The 23,520-nt window shown below is 36.5% G+C and overlaps 1 protein-coding gene across 1 annotated transcript in view; it reads left to right on the top strand.

Annotated features, from left to right (window-relative positions):
• The window catches only part of UTRN (utrophin), a 398,463-nt gene that overhangs the window by 35,007 nt on the left and 339,936 nt on the right, over positions 1–23,520 (top strand). Inside the window, exons 2-8 of the mRNA XM_063309084.1 lie at positions 9,495–9,556; positions 16,298–16,390; positions 17,286–17,363; positions 18,700–18,792; positions 20,632–20,804; positions 21,953–22,068; positions 22,915–23,069. Of these exons, the coding sequence (XP_063165154.1) occupies positions 9,495–9,556; positions 16,298–16,390; positions 17,286–17,363; positions 18,700–18,792; positions 20,632–20,804; positions 21,953–22,068; positions 22,915–23,069 (770 nt within the window). The remainder of the gene's footprint in view (positions 1–9,494; positions 9,557–16,297; positions 16,391–17,285; positions 17,364–18,699; positions 18,793–20,631; positions 20,805–21,952; positions 22,069–22,914; positions 23,070–23,520) is intronic.

The raw sequence follows: 23,520 nt of genomic DNA, 5'->3' as shown, positions 1-23,520 counted from the left end.
AACAGCTTGATCTTGGGATTTTATTGTTTTATAATTTGTGTTAGCTGTTTAGAGGCATAATATGGGAATAGGCAGAATATACATAGCCCGCTGGGCCTCCAGGGAAGCAGAAAAGGAAGAGAACATTATGTTGTGCAACTGGAAGTCTGCTAACACAACATTTGATTCCAGTTTTATGACATTAGAGGAATTCTAAAATTAGGAAAGTTACTTTTTTTCTATAATATAAATGATCAGATTTTCAAACAGTTAAGTGAGCCAGTAAAACTGATAGTGATATTTTTTTCGACACCTTTTAAAATGTTTAAATGACATGACAAAACCTAGTTTTTAAGACAGTAAAAAAGAAAACTGCCTAGAAAGTATATATATCTGGCCTCTCATGTTGCCTCTCATGTTTTGGAATGTGAGTCATATTGCATCAAAATTAAATGTTTCTTTTTCTTATCTTTGTCTGGATAAGAATGCCTTCTGTCTGACAAAATCTGTGTTGATAGCTTGTATTTATTAAAAGGGATTGGCAAAAGCAAAGATAGCAATATGAGCTAGAAAATACAGTAGCAATTTAACAAGCACTGGCTTGCTTAAACTGTGATTGTCGTCTTTTTTGTAGTAAATGAAGCTTATTACAGTAACTCGCTGAATATGTATCAATCTGAAGGGCAGGAAGAGATGGAGTGCAGTGAAGGAGTTAGTAAAGAATCTTCCATCTTTAGTGCATCTTCAAACATAGCAGGTGCCAACAAATACAAAACAAATTTTTTTTGGTGAGATTTTTTTCTAGCTTACTTAAAAATTGTAATGGTACTGACCCAAGGAAACGATACAAAACTTTATTTGATTTTATTTCCAAAAGAAGCATGGTGATTAGGTTTGATCTTTTGGAAGGATACAGAAGCAATCCAGATACTGGACTGATGCTTTGATGTAATGGTGTATATATAGAGAGAGGCCATAACTGAGTCAGATGGTACAAAATATAGAACATGTGCAAAAATCAGTCTTAAATGGTAAATATTCATTGGTTCATACTGACATTGCCACTCTTTTAGTAACTAGCCCAAAGGGAAGGTGGGACAAGATAGAGAAAGAGAAATAAATGCAAAACCCAGCCTTTCTCAACCTTTTGACCCTGGAGGAATCCCTGAAATATTTTTCAGGCCTCACCCCTGCACATTCAGACTCAAATGTAGGCTGGAAGTTAAAAAATTATTATATTCTTTTCATATGTAGGCCTGTATATATGCATTAGCAGTGGTCTTAAACTAAAAATAAAGAATGGAACTTACCTCTTTAATGTGAAGTTGCCTGAATTTGAAATATTTTTTTAAATAAATGGTGATCTCCCAGGGAGCCCCTAGTGACCTCTTGTGGAACCCTAGGGTGCCACGGAACCCTGGCTGAGAAGCCTTGGCATTACCTGTTCTGTGGTTGCAGATGGGCGTGTCTTAACTTTTGGATTGTCCATTTCCAACAGAGCTATTCTAAAGTGAGGAAGGAGATAGAAGCTTTTGTTTTTATCTAGCTGCCTTGGGTTCACCACTTCCCAGATGTGGGAAGATCTGGGGAGGGAATACACCCTATGTAATTAATACACCCTATGTAATTAATACAAACTACCTAATTAAGCCACTGATGGATTCAGCATCCCAGTCACAAAATACATTTCTTTCTAAAGCAGTTTTTTTTTACTGCTTCCAGTGACTGGATTCCTTAACTCTCTGGAGCTGAGGAGTTTTTCATTTTGAGGAACCTGATGACTAGATCTGCAGGTTTAGTGAAGACAACTATTTGTAGCTGGATCCAGATTCATTTTGATGAGAATCCTGGGACACAAAAGTGGTTGTGTGCATACCAAGCTTTTCAAACTTTTAAGCCTGTAATAGAGATACAACTTAATAAAGCATTTTAAATGAAAAGGAAGTGACATATTTGAGGTATTGTATCGTGGCTTTCTTTTGAGAAGCTAGGGCATGTGTAGGTGGCTTTTATGGAATCACAAATTTGAAGGGAGATTTCAAGCTCATCTGCTTAATCTTCTGCTGATTCAAGGAACCTTCCCCAACAGCATCCATGAGAGAAGCTCATGTAAAAGTGCCTAATGGAAGAGCAGAGGCTCAAGAGAATTTGGGCTCGATCTGCATCTGGAGTATATTTATCTGTATGTTTCTTCAGGCGTTCTGAAATGACGACATTCTCACTTTTTCCCCTAACTTAACAAAATAACGTTTTATTCTGTTGGATTAAAGTAGTTAACAACAAATTCAGCAAAAATAAAATCAGAGTGAAAGGTTTCCATTAGTTTTGAAATATAATATTTATATCATGTTAAATTAATTAACTGCCTCCGATACGTCAGCTTAACTGCTTTAGGCTTTTTGCAAAAAAAGAAAATAGATTTTACACAGTAGATGAAATTAACATAGCATTTTTTCTTACTAAATGTAAGTCAAGCATACTTCATTTGATTTCTATCAGTTCAGAATGCTGAACGTTATCCTGTTGAAAACTTCCTAGAAAATGTACAGTATATCCCTAGATGATAAAGAGATCCCATTCATTGAGTGTAAAAGTGATGTAGATCTGTGAATATCTTAGTGAAGTCCAATGATTTGCTAATCTCTCCTCTAAATTGCATGAAGAAAGCTATGTTGCTGTAGGATAGGAAAATGATTCTTAAAGCCCAGTATTAAAAAAGAAAAAATAGAAAAGACTCATATGGGGAAAAAAATATAGATTTGAACATAGGAATTATTTTTCGGTTTCATATATAATGCATGGGATTAACCTTAAGTGTTAAACATTTAAGCCAGAAAACTTCTGTTGCAGAGGTTACATAGAATATCCCCCCCACCCATCTCTATAGAGATTCTGGCAAATGCATACTGTATCTGTGGGACTATTGATTTGCTAAACATTCCTGAGGAAAGCGAACATTTTCAAAGGATAATTGCTTGTTGATTCATACTACTGTATCCATGTTTCATTTCTGTGTTGTAAATTACATAAGGATCTGGTATTTTATGCACTTCATAGTGTTGCCTTTGAAAACAAGTCAGAAACATCTGTTGCTTTCAGTTAGGCTGATAGGGTTTAACTGGAGCCTCTGAATTGGACAGTATTGCCTTGATCTTGTGCCTGTTTTACTGGCTGTTCATTTGCTTCTGAACTAACTAAAGATGTTTTGGGGGCTTTTAAAGTCATAAGTGATTTTGGATTACAATCCCTATCTCAAGGAATATATTTCTCTCTATGAACCTGCTTTAGATTCCTCAGACCTTGTATGGATTCCCCCAACATCTGAGATATGATGTGTAGATACTAGACAAAACAAAATTTTAGGTAAAATAAGAGGTCATTGATTTGGTTATTTTCAGGTTGTATTTTTTTGGTGTTTTTATTGTGATGGTATGCTGCCCAGGATAGCCAGGGGATCAAAACCAGTTCATTCATGTCTTTCTCTAGTGGAGCTTATAGCAGTCTTTTTAGTTAAAATACCAAATTCAGTATAAGTGATATTACTGCGTACATATACAGGAAGGAAAGAGCTTAAGTATAATCAGCTGAGGAAAAGTAGCTCTTGTATTATTATTTAAATAACTCTGCATGAGGTTGGTAATAATTAGGATAATCAGCAACAGAATAAGTTTGAAACAGAATTTTCCATGTTCAGAAGTCAGTATAGTTTGGAAACAATGCGTTTTCTTACTGATACTAAGATTGACAACTCATAACAGGTTATTTGATACCTGATGGATGTAGGATTATGAAGCAGTACCAATATTGTTGCAAATAGTGACAGATTTAATCCCCACTCCAGTCTCCTGATTGGAGCAGTATGTAATGTGGAGTAATTAAATGATGGAAGGAAGGAAGGAAGGAATTTCCATATACATTGTAAACATGCAAGATTCTCAAAGGTCTCAGTGGAAAAGATTCACTTTGTTCCAAGTCTCACTTTCTTTTTCAGATAGTTCTAACTGATTTTACTTGGATAACAGACCTATTTTTCTTCCCCTAGCTCTTTTAGTGGGGCTTCTCTTCTTCCTTTCTGCAAGCACTTGAATACTTGAGGTACAATAGTGGCCAACATGACTTGAATAGAAAGAAAATGCAATGAACAGTCTGATTCTAATAGTTACTAAACCTTCGGACCCCTTGTTTGCCCAGTTTATGTTTTTCTATTGACTTGTGCATGCTGTGGTTTCTAGACAAATGTGGTAATCAAAGAGAACAGTCTATTTGTTAACTTAGTAAGTTGTTAAAAATGGTGTACAGTAGAGTTCCTTCCTGCTCAGTTTCTTTCTTTCTCATTGCTTATGACTCAGTGCTGTTTTGGAGAGTTTCTCCTTCCATTGGCCTCTTTTCATGGTACTTGAATGGTCATCTTTGTCCAATCAGTAGGCATATTATTTACTTTTGATTTGAGAGAATTGACCTTTTTGAACAAGTATTATTGCCTGATATAAGTAAGAATGAAGGTCATTGGAAAGAGTAGCCGATAGATACCGTATGAATTTCTTCTGTAGATTAACTTTATAACTGCTTTTAATCTAAAGAAAAACATATATAATCATATGTGCACCACCCACAGTCACATTGTTTGAGTTGGTTGGCCTTATAAATCGATGGATGAATGGAGGAGGAAGGAGAAACTTCAGAAACAAATCAACTGGAGATATTTAGTGCTCCCCAACTTAACATAATTACTTGTTAGATTTATATCCTGCCTTTCCTCCAGGATCTCAAGACAATATACACTGTATTTCCTTCTCTGGCTTTTCTGTACAGCAACTGGGCTACCATTAATGCTAAAATCTGGACAATCATTAGATGGCAGCAGTGTACTGGCTCACAGCGCTGGCTACTGTAAAAACAGGTCCTAGTGCTGCCAATTTCATATTGCTTGCTTACCAAGCAGTAAAATTATAAAGCATAATTTTATAAAACAATAAAGTAAAAAGCATGATTAAACTGTTGCACTTGGTTTAAAATAAGTTCACACTAAGTTAAGTTGGGTTTATTCCTTAAGAAATGTTCTAGGATTGTAGCTGTAGTAACTATTCCTATTTTCTATAAGACTGATTCATTTTCAGGTGAATGCTTCTGCCAGTTCAGGAAATTAGAGCTGTGCTGTATAAAGAGAGAGACTACTTTCTTATGCATTATTTGAGCATCCTTATTAAGAATTAGAATTACTTCATGGTTTTTAAGATTAAAGACATGGTGGAAGTACTCTGCTTCAGGAAATAAATGGTACCCTTCATTTAGCTGTTAACCATAATTAGTACTTTTCATTTCTGCAGAGAGGAATCTTTAATTGGAATGTCAGATAATGGAATATAAGTATCATTCCTGATTTGCATTTTCAGGATTCTGAAAATGGTACCATCTTTCTGCAAAATATGATTTTGGGTCTTTGTGTGTATGTGTGTGGTAATTCCATGTGGTAAAGCATGTGTGGGTAAGTTAGTATGGGTTGGGAATGTACTTAGTTGTTTTCAATTGCTTTGACAGAGGGCTGCCAGGACCTGCTAATGGTATGATTATGTCACAAGGGTATGGGCTGAAGTATTATACACTGCAGGATATTGAGGCTCATTCAGATAATCTGTTTTAATGTTTAGTGTTGTTCCCCCAAAAGAAAAAAAATGTGCTTTTTTGCCACTAAATTTAGCTCACTTATTACAAGTAATCTACTTATGATCAGTGGTGCAATGAAAAGTCACACTCAGACAGAATGTGATTATTTTGAATTTATATGAATTTGAAATTAGATAATAGATGGACTCATATGTTGCACTAATATCATGGAATTTTAGCCAAGATTTGTTGAAGAAGCCATAAGGACTGGGTTCAAATATAGCACTAAACCACAAACTATGGTTTATAAATGAGAGGAGCTAGTTTTATAGATATGCTATGCCAGTGCTAGATAAATGATATATACATGATATGAGTACTGAAGTATGAATTCAGTGACTTAAGGAACCAGTATAGAATAGGTGAGCCTTGTCCCATGGCAATTAAGGGAGCTCAGAACTGGGGTTAATGGATCAGTTGGGGTTAGTGGTTAATGGTTAATGAATCAGTTGACAGCTAATCATTGAGGTTAATGGATGGTTAATTAGAATATAAGGACCTTCTGAGGTCTGTTGCTAGTTTATTGAAACCACAACAGGTTATTATGCAAGATGCTTGACATGAAATCTTCCTTTTCATCCTCTTTTAATTCCTTCGTAATGAGACATATACACTGATTGCTCTTCTCTAATCACAGCACTGAACTGATGGAACAAATCCATTTGTATAGCTGGTTCAAGGCACAGTGGTGTCCTAGAAAGCTCTTAGACCTAGCGTGAGGTATGGTTTCTAAGGCATATTTCATGTGCCAATCAAGCCACTGTGGCTTAGTCAACAAATCATGATTCATGAAATGATAGTTGGACACACTGTAAACATAACCACAGAATCTAAGTGAGCAAGGTGTGTTTGCATCTGATTTTAAAAGGATTCTAAGATACTCTTGTAAAATGCAGAATGGATATGTTTGTAGTGTTTGCTCTCAAATTTGAGTGGGTTTGAAATGGCTTCTTCAGGTCATGTATCAAATATCATGCTTTGAACAAATTCCTTTTTTTGCCTCCATGATCCTATGCTGTTTCTAGTAATCAAGCTATATTTTGGGTTTTTTGATATCATGAGGGTTTTTTTAATCAAAAAGTGAAATTCTTTGGTGATTGGATCCAGGAAAAAGAATTTTGCCAGTTGAGCAATCCTATTGGCAAAGATTGCTTTCTATAGCACAGAATCATTTTTAAAAATAATACTGGGTAGTAGAATAAAAGACATTGCCTAGCCTTTTAGTATCTATTGCATTTTTGGGCAGAGAGAGTTCATGGAAATAAAAGATCTGAGGACTTGTGTTTTTTTGTCTAAACTACTGCACTTACATCTTCATTAATATTTATACCTTTGTAATCACTATTTGTTTAAACCATTTATACCTCACTTCTGTATCCTGCCTTTCAGCCTGAAATGCTATTTGAACAATTTACAAAATAAACACCAAAAAAATCTCTCTGCCTTCAAAGTTATAAGGTAAATCAGTCTTTAAAAAGGTATCCCTGGGAAGGAAAATAAAGCAGAGAAAGAGAAGGAAAAGAATACATGGAGAATGAATTTGGTTGTGGGCTTCTTGCGCATTAGGATTTTGTTGGATATATTGTGGCTTGGAGTGGATTAATTAGTCCCCCAAAGTTACCATTGTGATGGGGGTTGGCAAGGAAGGGAGTCAGTGCTCTATCCCTCTTGTCGCGATCTGCTGAAGCTTGCTGCTGGGTGCAGCGAAGGGGGTTTCTTTTTTGGCAATGAGCTTGGTTTCTAGCATTGCTGTTCCAGCCCACTGACTTTTCTGCATAGGCTTTCTTAGAGCTGTATTCAAAAGCGTAAGTAAAAGATTATTGCATCCTGGATGAAGACATGTTTAAAGTAGACAGTCCTATTGCTCCTCAGATGTTATTACCCTCAGATGTTGCTGAACCACAGCTTTCATCATCCCTGCCCACCAACTGATCCATTTAGAGGTGATGGGAGTTTAGAATTCAGCAATATCAAAAGGTTGCTTGAAGGTTCTCCACTCCTGCTCTAAATGTTTTAAATAGCAGTCTGTCTTCTCTTATATATGTTACTTAATTGTTCATTAAAAGCATCACCTCCATCTTGAATATAATAGTAAGCTATACAATATCCATCTTGAATATAATGGTAGGCTGTACAGTAGCCTTCCCCAGTCTGTACCCCCTAGACTTGAAACAATAAAATGCATGAGCTGGAAGGCACTATAGGTTATATAGTTTAACCATCTGCTGCTAAACCATCTTCACAGATGGCCATTTGAAAACCCTTTAGTGAAGATGAATCTATTACTGATCTACTTAACAGCTCTTACCATCATTAAATTCTTCCTAATATTCAGGCTGAATTTCCTTTCTTTTAATTTCAGCCCACTGGTCTTCGACCTCCTCTCAGTTTCAACATAGGACAGGTCTGCCCCTAATTGCACATTGTAGCTTTTTTGGTATTTGTAGATAAATATATATTCCCTTAGACTTCTTTTATTAGATTATGGTTTCTGTCATTTGCAACAAAAACAATGTGATTGTTTGTTAGACAGATAAAAAGAACTAAACTGTTGTACTCATTAAGGCACCAGTATAGGGAAGACTGCTCTATAGGACAGGAGCTTCTCAATTCTAGAGCTAATACTGTGAAATTCCCTGCCTAAAGGCATGTCCTAAAATCCCACCTGTTGTCTTTTAAATGGCATGTTGAGACAGTTCACACAAGCTTTTGGTTGTGTATGGTGGCTCTGATTTGTGTTTATTAGTTGATGTTTTTCTGGATTATTGATTTTTTTTAATGAGGTCATGTATAAAAATTAATAAATAATAATTATTGACTGTTCAGTTCTTAAGTTCTGCCTGGAAGATCTGGGGAGAGAGTTGATGCATATAAAGAGAGCAGAATAATCCTGAGGAAGGCAAATGCAAGCTTGTTATTCTGCAACATTCTTGGTCCTGGGATTGAAAACCCACAGGCTAATTCCTGCTTTTATTTCTAAATTCCTTTGTTTCAGCAATTAAACAAAAGGGGGGATTTTAAGAACTAGTTAAAAAGAATGTTGACCTTTGCGACTTAATGTAATGGATGATGTCAGAATGAGTTTGACATTCCAAGCACATTTTAAAACAAGCAATATTAGTCTGCCATGTCGTCTCAAACTTCTATTTGATAAAAGCAAAAGGAGTGAACCAAAACAAAGAAGAAATGGCAGCCTGACAAATGATTTCTGTGCTTTGTTTGAGTAGAGAGGGAAACTTAACTTTGGGATCACATTTTTGGGGGGAAATAACTTTTAATCCAGAGAAGAAGAGGTGAAACATCTAGATATCTCTAAATACTATCCACTATCTTTGTGGAAGGCAATTAAATTTCTTTCCACAATTTCTTTGTGGAAAGAAATTAAGGGAAATTCCTGATTGCCTTTTAAGGGTTTCAAGGTTTTAAGCATTTCAGCCCAGTAACACTCAGAATTCGGAAGTTCTTTTTTAGTAATTAGTTTGTATGAGCTCTGCAGAAATGATCAGTCTTCAGATTTTGCTTCTCCTGAAAAGATTAACAGTTTGTTTTTGAGAACTCTTAGAAACGCTTAGAAAATTTTTGGTGAGCAGCAGGCTATTATAATTGTAGAAAATATTATTTTATCTATCTTGTTTATGAACACTGACTTACATTCTGATAGGCATACATTTCATCCGTGAATTGTGAGAGTCATATAGCTGGAAAATCATTACTAAAATGTTATCCCAAGCCTCCATGTTCAGGTGAGGCTGGTTTTCCTGAGAACTTTTTCTGGAAGAAAATTTTGACTGGTATACCATTGCATAAGTCTGAGAATGATATTTACATTTCTTAATTGTGTTCTTTTCTAGATGAACACAAAGATGTACAAAAGAAAACCTTCACCAAGTGGGTTAACACTCGTTTTTCTAAGGTAAGGATGGCTCACAGTGGCTCTTCTCTAATCTCTTGCCTTCCGGATGTATTGAGTTTCCATGCCGTTATTTGCACATCTTCCACATATGTAGAGAGCATCAGGTTGAGGAAGGCTGGCTTAAGTTACTTACAGTAGAACATAGTATCTTCAGCTATGTGTTGGATTAAAATATGTTGTACTTCTGGATCCCCAGCAATATATATTTTTTTGCTCTCTCCCTGTTTCTCCACTAGAAGGGCTTAATAATTATTAGCTGTGCTAATCACCCTTTTAAGTGGCCATTTTCTTTGCCACTGAGTTCCACTCCAGTTTGCAGGATTTCGTAAATGCATAACTTTTTGAAATACCTTTCTTTATAAAAAGCCCACTAACAGACTGTGTGCATTATATGTTTCTTGAAAGCTGCCTGTGTCGGCGGAACCTTCTCCGGAGATTCTGACCTTTCTGAAAACAAATGTTTGATTCATTGTCTTTTAAAATCCACATGCAGAAATCCTACAGTTCTTTTCAGAGCAGTTATGGCATTGTCAGCAGTATGTGTTGGGATTTCTGCCAGGGTCAGAAATGCAACTCCAAAGTAAACCTTTTGCTTTTTCCAGCAAAGAACAAAGTCATTTCATATCCAGGGATGTGGGTGTGGATGCTCAGTATGACTTTTTGTCCAAATGAAGATCTCAGCCAAATGCAAGGTTATGTAACTTGTATAGGACATCCCCTTGTAGATTTGGGTATATCTGTATGCAGTGACCTTACAGCTGTGCATCTCTCCACTTAGTAGTACAGTACAGTTAGAGACTGAAGGTAGCTATAATTTGGATAGCACAAAACTAATGTTGGGGGTTTGCACTCCCTGTTTTTTATCTATATTCTTAGCACTGATGGCATCATATCTGAAAGAATCCTGTGCCCTATGGCTTACTGTAAAGCACCTCTGATATGGTTTTGATAAATACTTCAGGTTTATTCCAGCACAGTGTTGTGTTAATGCATCTGTTTCATAATTACTTTTGAAAATCAAAGAAATCATCATGCTTGATGATGCCTTGGTAGTCCATACAAATCTAGGCATAAACCTGAATCTCCGTGGGTGGGGTGGCAGTGGGGGAAAGACCAATTGCAGGATGACCGTTGGCCATCTTGTCCCATAATTTTCGCTTTACTTTTCTTAATTAACACTTGGGATAGGCAACCCAGTACCTTCTAGATATTTTGGACTACCTTTATCATAATTCCTTGCCATTGGTCGTACTGGCTGGGGCTGATGAAATTCAGAATATCTGGAGCAAATCAAACTGGATAGTAGCCTACTTTAGAAACTTTCTACCACAATTAGTTGAAGGCTGCTGAAATGAACTGTGTAGTGTTAGAATATCTCGAGTTTATTTGCCTTGGTAAAATTCACTACTTGGGATGTACAGTTTAACAGCTCTGTTTAAATAATAAAATGCTGAGATAATAATGATTCTGTAAGAACATTTCTTCATAATACTTTACTAATCATAAAAAGTTTTTAGATCAGAAAATATCTTTCATTTTATTGGATTGCGATCGATAAAAATAAAATTTAGGACCATTATATAAGAATTGAAAATGTTGATCTCCAATTTACTGTCTATAGTTTAAACCAGTATTTCTCCACCTTGGCAACTTTAATGTATGTGGACTTCAACTCCCAGAATTCCCTAGCCAGCATGCTCGTTGGGGAGTTCTGGGAGTTGAAGTCCACATACCTTAAAGTTGCCAAGGTTGAGAAACATTGATTTAAACTATTATATTCAGTTCAGATTGTTTTAAAGTCACTACTTTAACCTCTGTCAAAAATAATAGTATTAGCAATAAAACATAGCATTTGCTTGTCTTCCCCTTCTGCATGTGCACTTACTGAGCAGCTTATTGGAATGACAAGAGTAAATAGCAGCTCCTGTCTCTTAGTTCCTATAGCCACCATACATACCTGAAAAATGATTTGGAGAAGTTGTTTGGGCCTCCTCTGAGTGTACCACTCTGTTCTTTTAAAGCACAATTGTATTTATTCAGGGTTCCGTGTGACCCTGAAAGATTCCATTGCAGCAGCATCTTTTTTCAGGCTTAGGCAGGAGAGAAAAACTCTTAGATACACAGTGAACAATCATATTCACTTATTTAATGCGGTTATTTTAAGTGGAATTAAGTAGGAATTAAATGACATTTAGTTTATATGCTGTCCCACCTGCTTTTCTGTCTTCCTGTTGGAGTTTAGCCCTTGGCACATAACTCAGAGGCCAGTTGTGGCCCTCAGTGGAGAAGTTTCACTCCTCTGCTTTAATGCTGCTTAATATTTATCAACAGTGAGGACACCAGGGCAGGATTTGACAGCAGAAATGCAGGATCTCCTTAATTGCAGGAAACCTCTCAATCAATCATAATTTATTGCAGTCTGCAGTACAAATGCAGAAAATCTAGGTTATCACCTTTTGAAATAAGTGAAATAAAACATGGATGACTATCCCAAAAGCCTCTTAATGCTGTTCTCTGTTAGAAGATACAGTTTAACTCAAATTATAGGTGATAATTCAACATTTAATAGTGTGCAAATGGACTTACCATAACGGGACTTCTTTGTTGCCCTGAAGTTCCCAAGGTCTCCAGAATCTGCTCTGGGGGTGTTCAGCCTTCTAGGACAGTGGCTGACAAGTTGTCAGGGATGTCTATCCTTCTTGTTTCACTGAATAAAGCTGTTTCATCAGTTAGAAAAGTTAGTGGGATTCTGCTTGTAATTTGCGAGTAGACTTGAAGCCATAATTTTACATGCATTGTATGTAAAATTATGCGTTGTGGCTAATCTTTAACTGGAGTTCTGGTATTAAAACCGAATTGCTATAAATGATTTCCCAAAAAGGGAAAGAAACCCACAAGCAGCTTGCAAGGATGAGCATATGGATTTGCTCTTTAATGAGATGTGTTTGTGTGAGCTACTAAGAAGTGTAGATTTTTCTACAAATTTTCAAAATTCTAACTGGGCAAAATGAAGAAATACAGGATATTGGAAATGCTTTCATACTCTTCAAAGGGGGTATACTTAATTTTGATTGGACAATGTGTTAATCTAATTTGGACAGTCACTCATGCCCTTGTTAGCTCCCATATAGGCTATTGCAATGCGCTCTACATGGGACTACCCTTGAAGAGTATCCGGAAGTTTCAGCTGGTCCAGAATGCTGCCGCGCGGGCTATTTTTGTTGCCCCTAGAAGGGCACATATAACACCTTTGCGAGCTGCACTGGATACCAGTTTGCTTCTGGGTCCCATTCAAGGTGTTGGTTATCACCTTTAAAGCCCTACATGGCATGGTACCGGGTTACCTGAGGGACCGCCTCTTCCCCATTTCATCAGCCTGCCCCACCCGGTCATGCAAAGAGGGCATGATGCGGACCCTGCCGGTAAGGGAATTCCATCTGGCGGGGTCCAGGAGGCGGGCCTTCTCTGCAGTGGCACCTGCCCTTTGGAACAGCCTTCCCCTGGAGGTGAGATTACCTCCATCCCTCCTAGCCTTCCGGAGGGAATTTAAGACCTGGCTCTGCCATCGGGCTTGGGGCAGGGAGGAGAATAATCATACTTGGGGTTGGCTAGTGCCCTGAAGTGCCCCTCCTATGCAAGGACTGAATGAGACCATAGCCATCAGGATTTTATTACATTCAGTAGTTTTTAAAATGGTTTTTAGTCTATATTTTATATTGGAATTTATTGTATAGTTATTGTTTTATGCTGTAAACTGCCCAGAGTCCCTCCATTCAGAGGAGATGGGCAGTGACAAATTAGACAGATAGATAAATAATTCTGAGAGCTTTTATTTCACTCTGATAGTAATTCCTTACAAATCAGGCTGCTTTCAATTATAGTTTAACCTTTAAACAGTATTTTGGAAAGTAGCATTGTTTTTCTTTACTTCGCATCATGGGAATAAATATAGTTGTTGCTGTTCATTTCTATTTTAGAAGACATCTATTATATATGATTTTTTCCTGTACTGTCATTAAAATAAGTAAATTAGCTGAACTATTTTTTGGTTTTGTTTTGTTTTGGGGCATAAGTATATCAGAGAGCAAATATCCAGCCCCTCCAAAACCTCAGCAACATTCAATTTGTTGCTTTCTGGAATAACTGGAAGGCAAACAGAAATCCAAACAAACAAACAAAATAAACAGAAGACCACGATAAACCACTTCTCATTTAAGATGGTGCTCTAAATTTAGATGCTGGCAAAATGCACTGTATTTTATTTACTGAAACTGTTCTTCCCTTGCACAGTGACCTTTCTGCTTTGTGAATGGTTTCCCACATCAAGTTCTCATGCCTTGGGTACATGAGATGGAAAATATTGACACAGATATCAAAGTACCATATTTAGATTACAGAAGATGAACTAGAAATTACTTTTCTGTCTATGTACTGGAACTCTTTCCTTTGTTGCTACTGGCTATTTACTATTCAAGAAACTGTCTACATGTTTGTTTCCTGTGAGTTGATGAGGAAGAAGGTATAATAACAAGTTGGTAAGAAGTGAATGTAATTAAGAGCTAAAGTAACTTCATGCTTTTCCCTTTTTAAAATATGCCATAATAAGGTGCTCTTTCTTTCCAGCCTTCCAAACCCATTTTTGCTGCCATTAGGGAATAGGACTAATTGTTTGTAGTGGTGGATATGATGGTTGCTTCCAGTTTATGAACATAGTTCAGGATTCAAGACTTGGATATTAAGTAGTACTAGGTGAAGCCATTAGTAGACAGCTAGGACCACTGAATGGAGCAGAGCTTAATACAGCGAAAAGACCTGCACAGAAAAAGAATATTATCTAAAATAGCATTAATGAGCACGTTAGAGAAATATAGGTTACTGATCTTACATACTTAGCCCACCCAAGCATAAAGAATTGGATACTTAGACAAAGCAGGTTCAAAAGTAAGCAAAAAGAAGGTCTTACTCATTTATTTGGTCCAGTTACATCCATTCAGGAAAAATGATTCTTGTTCTTTCTTTCTTTCCCTAAACTGAATTGACTCTTAGCTCTCATTGCTGCTAAAGGCTGCATGCAGAAAGAGGGAACCTCCTGACTGTAGGCCATGCATGGCCCCAAGATGGAAGGAGCAGTAGCCACATGCTTCTTCCCAGATGGTAGAGGAGGAAGAAAATAAGGAACGTGGGAGGGGCAACAAACAGCTTCTTCAGAAGCACATAGAGAATTGCATCCTAGAACGAACTCATTGACATGCTAATGAGGCATGCTGTTTTGCTGGGATTTCCAACACTAGGAACCTCTTAGTTCCTATTGGTTTATGACTGCTATCTTCAAATGTTTTCCCTAAGCACTTTTGTATAATTCCATCATGTGGCCTGCCATGGCTACGCCCAGGTAGGTCTGATTGTGAAATCTTTGTCTGAATTGACACGTACTTAATAAAAGAGAGTTTCAAATTATTTATCACTGATACTTCCCATGAATAAAATAAAATAAATAAAATAAAATAAACCCCTCATCCAGTTATAGCTGAAATAATCTCCTTCTAGAACTTGCTAATATTCCTGCATTAAGATATTTTGTAGGCTGATTATCTGAACTTCAACTATTGAAGGCCTGTGAGTGAAAACTGGCTTTGCCTTGTGTTAAATTTGTTATTGGGTGACTTAGAAGGCATTAAACAGAGAAAGGAAATCAAAACCTGATAACAAATTGGAAGCACTTATGCTGAAGCTAAATGAAGTGAGGGAGCAAGAGAGAGCGAGCGAGAGAGAGCAAGCTATTTGTAATATATTTTTCCCCTGAAAGAAGAATGCATTCTTTGTGAACTTTATCTGCATAAAGTAGGCTTTCCGAAGCTTGAAACATGATCTTATTTAAGAAGGACGTGCAGAATGGAACCAAGTTCCTAAACAGCTCTTACATGTTGCATAATGGTAGCACTTAATCTTTCTAGATATATCTTGCTTAGGCTACAGAGGATGACAGTCTGAGATGGGAATAAGGGTTTGATGGGGTGGAGGGAAACTATTTGTTTATCTTTTACACCTTATCATTTTCATCTCAAACTGAGAACTTTTGTTCATGAACAGTTCTAGAGTAGAACATTTCCCTATAAGATCTGGAAATGATACAGCCTGAATTACTCTCTCGTCTCCCTTACATTCATTCCGTGGCCAGATTGCAAGGAGATTATTTGAAATTATGTATTATCTACTGCTTCTGTGGTGGCATTTAACTTCAGCAGAGGAGAGCTGGATTTCCTTGCTTAAAAACTAGCTTTTCATCACATGGTAGCACTCAGGAAGCTATTATTATAGGTAGATGTTCTGGTGGGATAATGGCGGAGGTTGGTGGAAATATGCATGGATATTCTTTTAGATAGATGGCTAAAAGATTCTGCAACTCTTCTGGCCCTCATGTCTGTAAAATAAATTTTGTAAAGCATTTCCCTGCAAGGGAAGCCTCTGATTTTCCATCTCGCTCTTGGGGTACCAAATTTCTTCTGGTGCTATTTTTTTCCATCTAAGTGAATGAGAGTAGACCAAAATACATGAAAAGAAAATTGAGCACAGCACTGCTATAAAGATCACACTAAGAAATCTGAAATGCTAGAGCATATGCAGATAATAGTATTTCAAGATGATGTCTGGCTACAGTTTATCTTTTTAATTTCTTGTGTAGTATTGTAGACTTTGAAGAAAGAATTAGAAGTTATTTTTTAATAATTACTTATTTTATAGTGTGGAAAACAGCCAATAAAGGATATATTCATAGATCTTCGAGATGGGAGGAAACTCTTAGATCTTTTGGAAGGGCTAACAGGGAACCCACTGGTAAGTGGTAATTATCATTATCATCATCATCTTGAAAAGATAATTCAAAATGCTGCATTGTAAATAACTGAATGGACATTTTCAGAGTTAAAGACTGCAGGTATTTATATGCCTCCTTGGGCCTTGAGTTCAGATGCAGTCCTTCATATCCTATATGATCTCAGCATCATGAGAAATTCTAGATACATATTTCAGAAATTATGTTTCTACGCCTTGCAGTTGTAACAAAAGAATTTCAAGTATGCAGTGTCACACATTTCTGATCTTCTGAGAAATTTGCACTTCATTAGGGAGCAACAAATATATAGCAAGATGTTAAACTGCTGTCAGTTGTTTTTAAAGCAGCAAAACTTAACATGTACATAAATTTGAGACTTGACTTGGTGAAAAAAAAAGGTTGATATTGTCCAAGCCCAACACTTAGTTTAGCTAATTTCTGTATCCTCAGCAGGAAGCAAAATGAAATGTCAGGGTTTTAAAACTCCCATTCCTCTAAATGTTGGAAATAGTACCCTGTTCACACCAAATTTAGTTAATTAACAGACAACTGGATTGATATACTGTACATGGTTCATGAATTCTGTTTCCACAATTTTCAAACAAAACTACAAAATGTGCTTTGCTAACCTCATGCTCGAAGAGAGAAAAGGAGCGCATGGAACTAAATTTTGCTACAGTGCGTTTTGTATTGTATTGTTCTTAAAATGTTTTGACAGATGTTCCCAAAGTAATGCATACTGCAGGATGTTATAATCCTGGTACTTGGGTAAAACATTCAATTAGATTAGAATAAACATTTCAAAATCTGTACCTTTGCTTTACTGTGCCTTCCCTGAAAAGTTAATTAAAAAATTTATTATTATTTGCACATGGTTTTCTTTTTTCTTTTTGCAAGCTAAAAGAACGTGGAACTACCAGAGTCCATGCTTTGAATAATGTCAACAAAGTACTTCAGGTTTTACATCAGAACAATGTAAGTTTCTAAAATGTTCAATTTCCTTGAAACTGGAGAGAAAAAGATAATGGTAAAATTGTTTTATGAATTACAGCTTGAAAACTCTTTGAGTATGGGTATATGGACTAAACGTTTTGTACAACTTAACATGCTTCCTTCTAACTTTCCTAGCTGGTTATACTTTGGAGATAGCAAAGTGTACTACATGGCAAGATAATTTACTGTAAGAAGTGAACTTACATTTCTTGTTCTTGGAGTTCCTAAGGGGTTATAGGTGGAAGGTATGAACGTTTATGTTGTGTGGCTGAGCCAAATTGTGATTTTGTTTGTACAGACTTCAGTCTGTTCTCAGTTGCATTGGACTCACAGAGGTGTTGTTGATTCATTGGCTTGTAAAAAGTAGTCCTCAAATTAAATATTGCCTACTCTTAGACTTGGATACTAGCTTGACTCCATTTATAGAAGTGAACGCAATCACAGCACAGGTCTTTCCTTATTCTTCTTTTACTCCATACTTACCCCAGAATCTGGCCCTAGAATTGATAGCTCCTCAAGACTGATCTATGATATATCATTGTGTAGGAGGAAGGAGAATTGGAGCTGGAGGGTCCAGCTGCTGGAAATTGCCTTTTCCTTATAGCATGACAAATTACTTCTTTTCTCCAAAAGTTATTTTTGTTGTTAAAAATGGTAGAAGGTAAATCCAGGCTCCCATACGATTATCCTTCTGAAAAAAGGTCTGCTTTGGGAATGAGCTGGCAATGTCAAGAAGCTAAAGGTGGTCAAGCTCCAGCAGGAGATTTATGGCACAGACTCAGTAATAGAACTTCTTTATGGGAAAACATAAAAACTTTTGTTTCCTTATTACTGATAAGTACATTGTAGTTGCAGCAAGAGCTTCGGAAATACTTGTAATGGAAGAGTTACATTGATAGCAAGAGAACATTTCTGTGCTGCAAAAAGGAAATATCAGAAGTTCTATAGAGCTCCTTACTTCTTACATTACTGCTCATGCTTTATCCATTTATATTGCAGACTTTCATCCCCCATGCTGGAACGATTTTTTTAAAGAAAATAAGTTCCTTTGAATTGATCATCATACTGTCAGTATATTAAAATCAGAATATTACATAGCAGTTAGCTGCTACAGTTTGGCTAAGTTGAATTATTCACTTATGGTTAAATCATTAAGTTACATAGCTGATACCAGGGATGTGAGACCCTGCTGAGAGTTGTACTATAGTAACAGCAAGTAGGCTACAGGTTCTCCATTCGTGATTTCTACTAGGTCCTTTAAAGTTTCCATGCCTTTGATTAAGAAGAGAATTTCGCTGTTGTTTGGTAATATTTCCAGGTGGATCTGGTGAACATAGGAGGGACAGACATTGTTGATGGAAATCACAAGCTGACTCTTGGATTGCTATGGAGCATAATTTTGCACTGGCAGGTGAGCAGATTTGGTGCTTTTCATCAGCCCTTACATGTGGATCATTACTTTGCAGTAGAATGCATCGGTCAGTATTCTTTGACTACCACCTAGAGATGCTACAGCACTTCCATGGCAACAGACCAATCAGTGTTGAAATTCTGGGCACTCTAAGCAACAACCCAAAATGCAGTGTGAAACTTCCTTACAGAGACAGAGGTGTCTGCAGGATTTGGAGTTTTCCTTGTAATAGCAAAACTTGCATTATGATGCAAGCTCCACCCCTTATGCACTTGAGTGCTACATTGCACATCCCATACGAAAGAGATGGAGTTTGCACTGCAACATCATGATGCACGTTTTGTCATTTGCCCCACCCCGAGTGAACTCTCCCCAGGACACCAGTGTAGGAAGTTCATGTGCTGCGTCCAGAACAATGACTTCCATCCTATGGTCTGTAACTACAGATGATCCATGTGAATACTACAGGTAGTTAGCAAGGGGTAGTGAGATCATGCAATAATAACATAACTTATGATGTCTCATAGTTAATGTAAGATTTATAAAATAGAATTTATTAAAAAAATCTGAGTTAAAGTTGAGAATTTGCATTCTAGATTTTGAATTAATAATTTGAATAAATCAGAGTTTCCTCTATTTAGACAACATGGTAAATACCTGTTTGTCCCTTTGTTTACATGGGAAACAACTGCTTTAGACTTCTTTACTTCACACGTGGAAGAGGCCAGGGAAGATTGATTTCTATGGAAGTCTGAAATTAGGTCTGGAAACATCATTTGAACCAGATCTTCTGTGTATACTAAAGAGCAGGATCCATTTAAAGTGATTTATGTAGTTTACCATTGAGTCCATTAGAGAGAGTCTGTCTAAAATTTAGGTATATTGGACAGAACAGAAATTCTGATCTTTTTAAATCGCATGTTGCATTTCTAATTTTGGTTTGTAAGTTATTGCATTATTAATTTTAAAAGAAAGAACTTGAGCTACTTATAAGAATTTGTCATACCTCAGCAGTTCAAGATTGGTTTATATTAGTGGGGTAGAAAATGTTTTAAATTTTAAACATGCTCTTTTGAGTTCAACAAACCTGTTCTGATTTTTGGAAACACTTTGATGTTGTTTCAGAAGTATTCTGTGCTCAAAATATTTATGGTATGGGTGGAACATCTCTGAACACTTCTAGTGAGGTCAGAACAACTTCTTTTGAACTCAGAATGGGATGCTTCAGGATTGAAACAATTTGCCTACCACCAGATTATACTGCTTTTTCAGTAGATGGCATCCTAAGCATTTCTAATGAGATATAAAAATTGATCTGTACTTTAATGATGAGGAACCATTTCTCATCAGATTAAGCTCTGGGCCGTCCTCGTTGTAGAAGTTTCCAAGAAAGCTATTCAGTGTGGTTCCATGCCATAAACCATGCTGTGTTTGGGCATAATTTAATATCTATCTGTCTCTAATATCTAACCCTTTGCAATGTTGCTTGAATGCCAAGACTGGGACGATAATGTTTTTTTGAGCCTTCTAATTCTTTTTTAGAATTAGTGCATTAAGGAATTTGTTAGTGCAGAACATTGATGTGTGAGCCTGGAAACCAGAGTAGGATTTTAGGGCAAGTACTGCAGCGTTCTTAATGTACAGAAGAATTAATATATGGAGTAATTAGATAAGAAGGATGTTTATGAGTCCTCATTTGCTGTGGTTGGACGTAATTTAATATCTATCTGCCTCTAATATCTAACCCTATGCAATGTTGCTTGAATGCCAAGATAGGGACAATAATGTTTTTTGAGCCTTCTAATTCTTTTTTTACTGACCTTGAGCACTTCTTTTTAGGTTAAAGATGTAATGAAAGATATAATGTCTGAACTACAGCAAACCAATAGTGAAAAGATCCTGTTGAGCTGGGTGCGGCAGTCCACAAAGTCATATAATGAAGTTAATGTTTTGAACTTCACCACCAGCTGGACAAATGGGCTTGCCTTCAATGCAGTGATCCACAGGCATAGGTAGGTGGCTGCTTGCTAGCGTCTGTAATAATTTCATACTGGAGAGGGAAATGGTATTTTACTTCAAACTGGGCAATTTTCTCAAAAAACAAACAAACAACAACAAAGCAGTTTCTAGGGATGATAGAAGGAAAGCTGCCAGTGTAGCATTCTGTTACAGAGCAAAAACTCTAGTTTAGTTTTCAATAAACAAATAATCCTTGGAATTATTTTAAAGCCACGAGGCACAGGTTAGGTAGAAAGAAAGCAGAGCATGTTTTAATGGAGTGGTTTCTAATTTGTGTGAGAAGGCAATAAGCAGAGTTTTTTTTTAAACAAACATGGAAAACATAAAGTACAAATACTTGCTTATCTTGAAGTCTTTCTATTTTTACATGGAAGGATATAATACACTTTTTTATTTTTAACGATTTTCTTGAAAATCTGATAATGCAATGATGTGCTGACTGAAGTCCTAGATCAGCTGTTTGCATAAACAAAATTAAGTGTTTTGTTTGTGAGGATATATGGATTCAGGGCCTCATTCCCCCTAAATATAATCTGAACTAAATATAACTGAAACCAGTTAAACCACTGTGGCATGCTTTGATTGAAATTACTCCTAATGGTTGAAACACGTTACATTTCATATGCAGCATGCAGCTGGCTCTGCCTTCTCCTTGAAATAGTGGAAGTACATGGGTTCTAATAACAGGAACAGCTTACATGTTACACATTATACTGTATGTAACATGTGCTTCAGTTCCATTCAGGGCCATCATTTCAGTGTTTATGAAAACAACGTAAGCATCGTTGAATATTAGATTGCCTTGTATTAACGGCCTGAAAAGATCTCTTAATTTCATGTTTTTATATTAAGAGTGAAGGAAAAAAACCCAAATAGATAATGCATCTAGGAAACTCTGCTCAGAAGGAAGATGCCTTATTAAAGTGTGGGGTTTATAATTCCAGGGAATGTGTTTATGTAGTTTCCCATTGCTTTTCTTTCCACAAAATATCAGCAGGTGTGTGGAACTTGATGTTTTCATAAACCATATACCTGGGTGTATTGCTAGATATGTAATGCATACAAGTGTTTTGTTTTTTAGTGTGAATGAACATATGCTTTCTTGTTTATTTATTCACTTATTTTTCTTCTAATTTTTTAGACCTGAGCTCTTCAGCTGGGATAAAGTAATCAAAATGGCTCCACTCGAAAGATTAGAACATGCCTTCAACATAGCTAAAAATTACTTGGGGACAGAAAAATTGCTAGACCCTGAAGGTACAAATATGATAATATAACTGATATACAATTCTTCTGTATTAGAGATAGAGAATATAAAAGATGAAAGGGGGCAGTGTTGCTCTAGATAAGGGATTAGGAACCCCTGGCCTGTGGGGTTATGCAGCTTTGTGATTCCAAGCACACTCACAGATTATACAGTTGAATTTCAGTAGCAAAGCCACTGATTCTTGCTGGTTTTAATGATTTTTCAGTGGTTAATTAGTCAAGTACCATCAGGACGAAATTAACTCCTAGTGGTTGCATGGGCGAATACTTCTCATATTGACTAGTCTTCTGAATTTATAAAATACAAACTAACAAAATAACATTTTGTTTTGCAAAATGAAGCAAAATAGTCACATTCATGTTTTATCCCTTAATCCCTCTTAAAACACCAACCTCTCCCAAAAAAGCAGATTGGAAACTATAGTTACCACATTGCTAGCCATATCACCTGGAGTCCTCGGTGGCAAAAAAGTTTAAAAATAAATGAAATGTGGCCCAAGCCATTAAAAAGGTTTGTCTGCCCTTGCTGTAGGTGTTTAAACTTTCATAGATAGTTTGCATGTCCTGCAGTTAACTTACGTTGTGCCTTTTAAAAATTGATTTAAATCCATCTGCTAGCACAGTGATGGTAAAAACATGAGAATACAGAAGTGATGGCTCTCAATTTGGGGTTCGTGTTTTGTACCTGCTTTGCTGAATTGTTGGGGGGGGGGAAAGCTATTTTGAGGACCTGGACGTGAAGATAATGAGTGTAGTTTTATGGCTGTGCCATAACCTTTAGCCTGGAAAACTTGCACAGCCATCAAATAAATATCTCATTTATATCTATGTTTTCAGATGTTGCTGTACAGCTTCCTGATAAGAAATCCATTATCATGTATTTGACATCTTTATTTGAGGTCCTTCCTCAGCAAGTTACTTTGGAAGATATTCGAGAAGTAGAGACTCTTCCAAGGAAATATAAAAAGGAATGTGAAGAAGGAGATACTCAGGTGATGCATACTGATGACTATCATTTTTCTTTCACTGTACTGGCAGAAGACATTTATTTAATTAGTTTTAAAAATATATGCCTCAAAACAAAGTTTTCCAGGACACCTTACTAATACTTTACAATCATGACTGAACATTTAAAAATACAAAGAGTGGGTAAAAATATACAGAATACATTAATATTAAGTGCAGTAAGCATATTGTGTATTTTATATGAAGAATATTAAATGTGCTAATGTGTACATTAATATTCCCTCTTAGAGAGCTCCTATATAATTACATCCTTAGTGCTTTTGGGTAGCAAGCTTCTGAAACAAAATTACATTGGTAATCATTCTGAGCCTTCCCTCCTTCAGTGAAGGGGCACATTGCTTCCTTCTTATCTCTATTCACCATTAGCTTACCATAATGTCATGTGTGGATTCTCTTGTTACCTTTTCAGGTTGGTGT

This window comes from Candoia aspera, chromosome 1 (genome assembly GCF_035149785.1).
Source record: "Candoia aspera isolate rCanAsp1 chromosome 1, rCanAsp1.hap2, whole genome shotgun sequence".
Taxonomy (NCBI): Eukaryota; Metazoa; Chordata; class Lepidosauria; order Squamata; family Boidae; genus Candoia; species Candoia aspera.
Note: the sequence above shows the minus strand (reverse complement) of the source record. Positions and strands in the feature narration are given on the sequence as shown.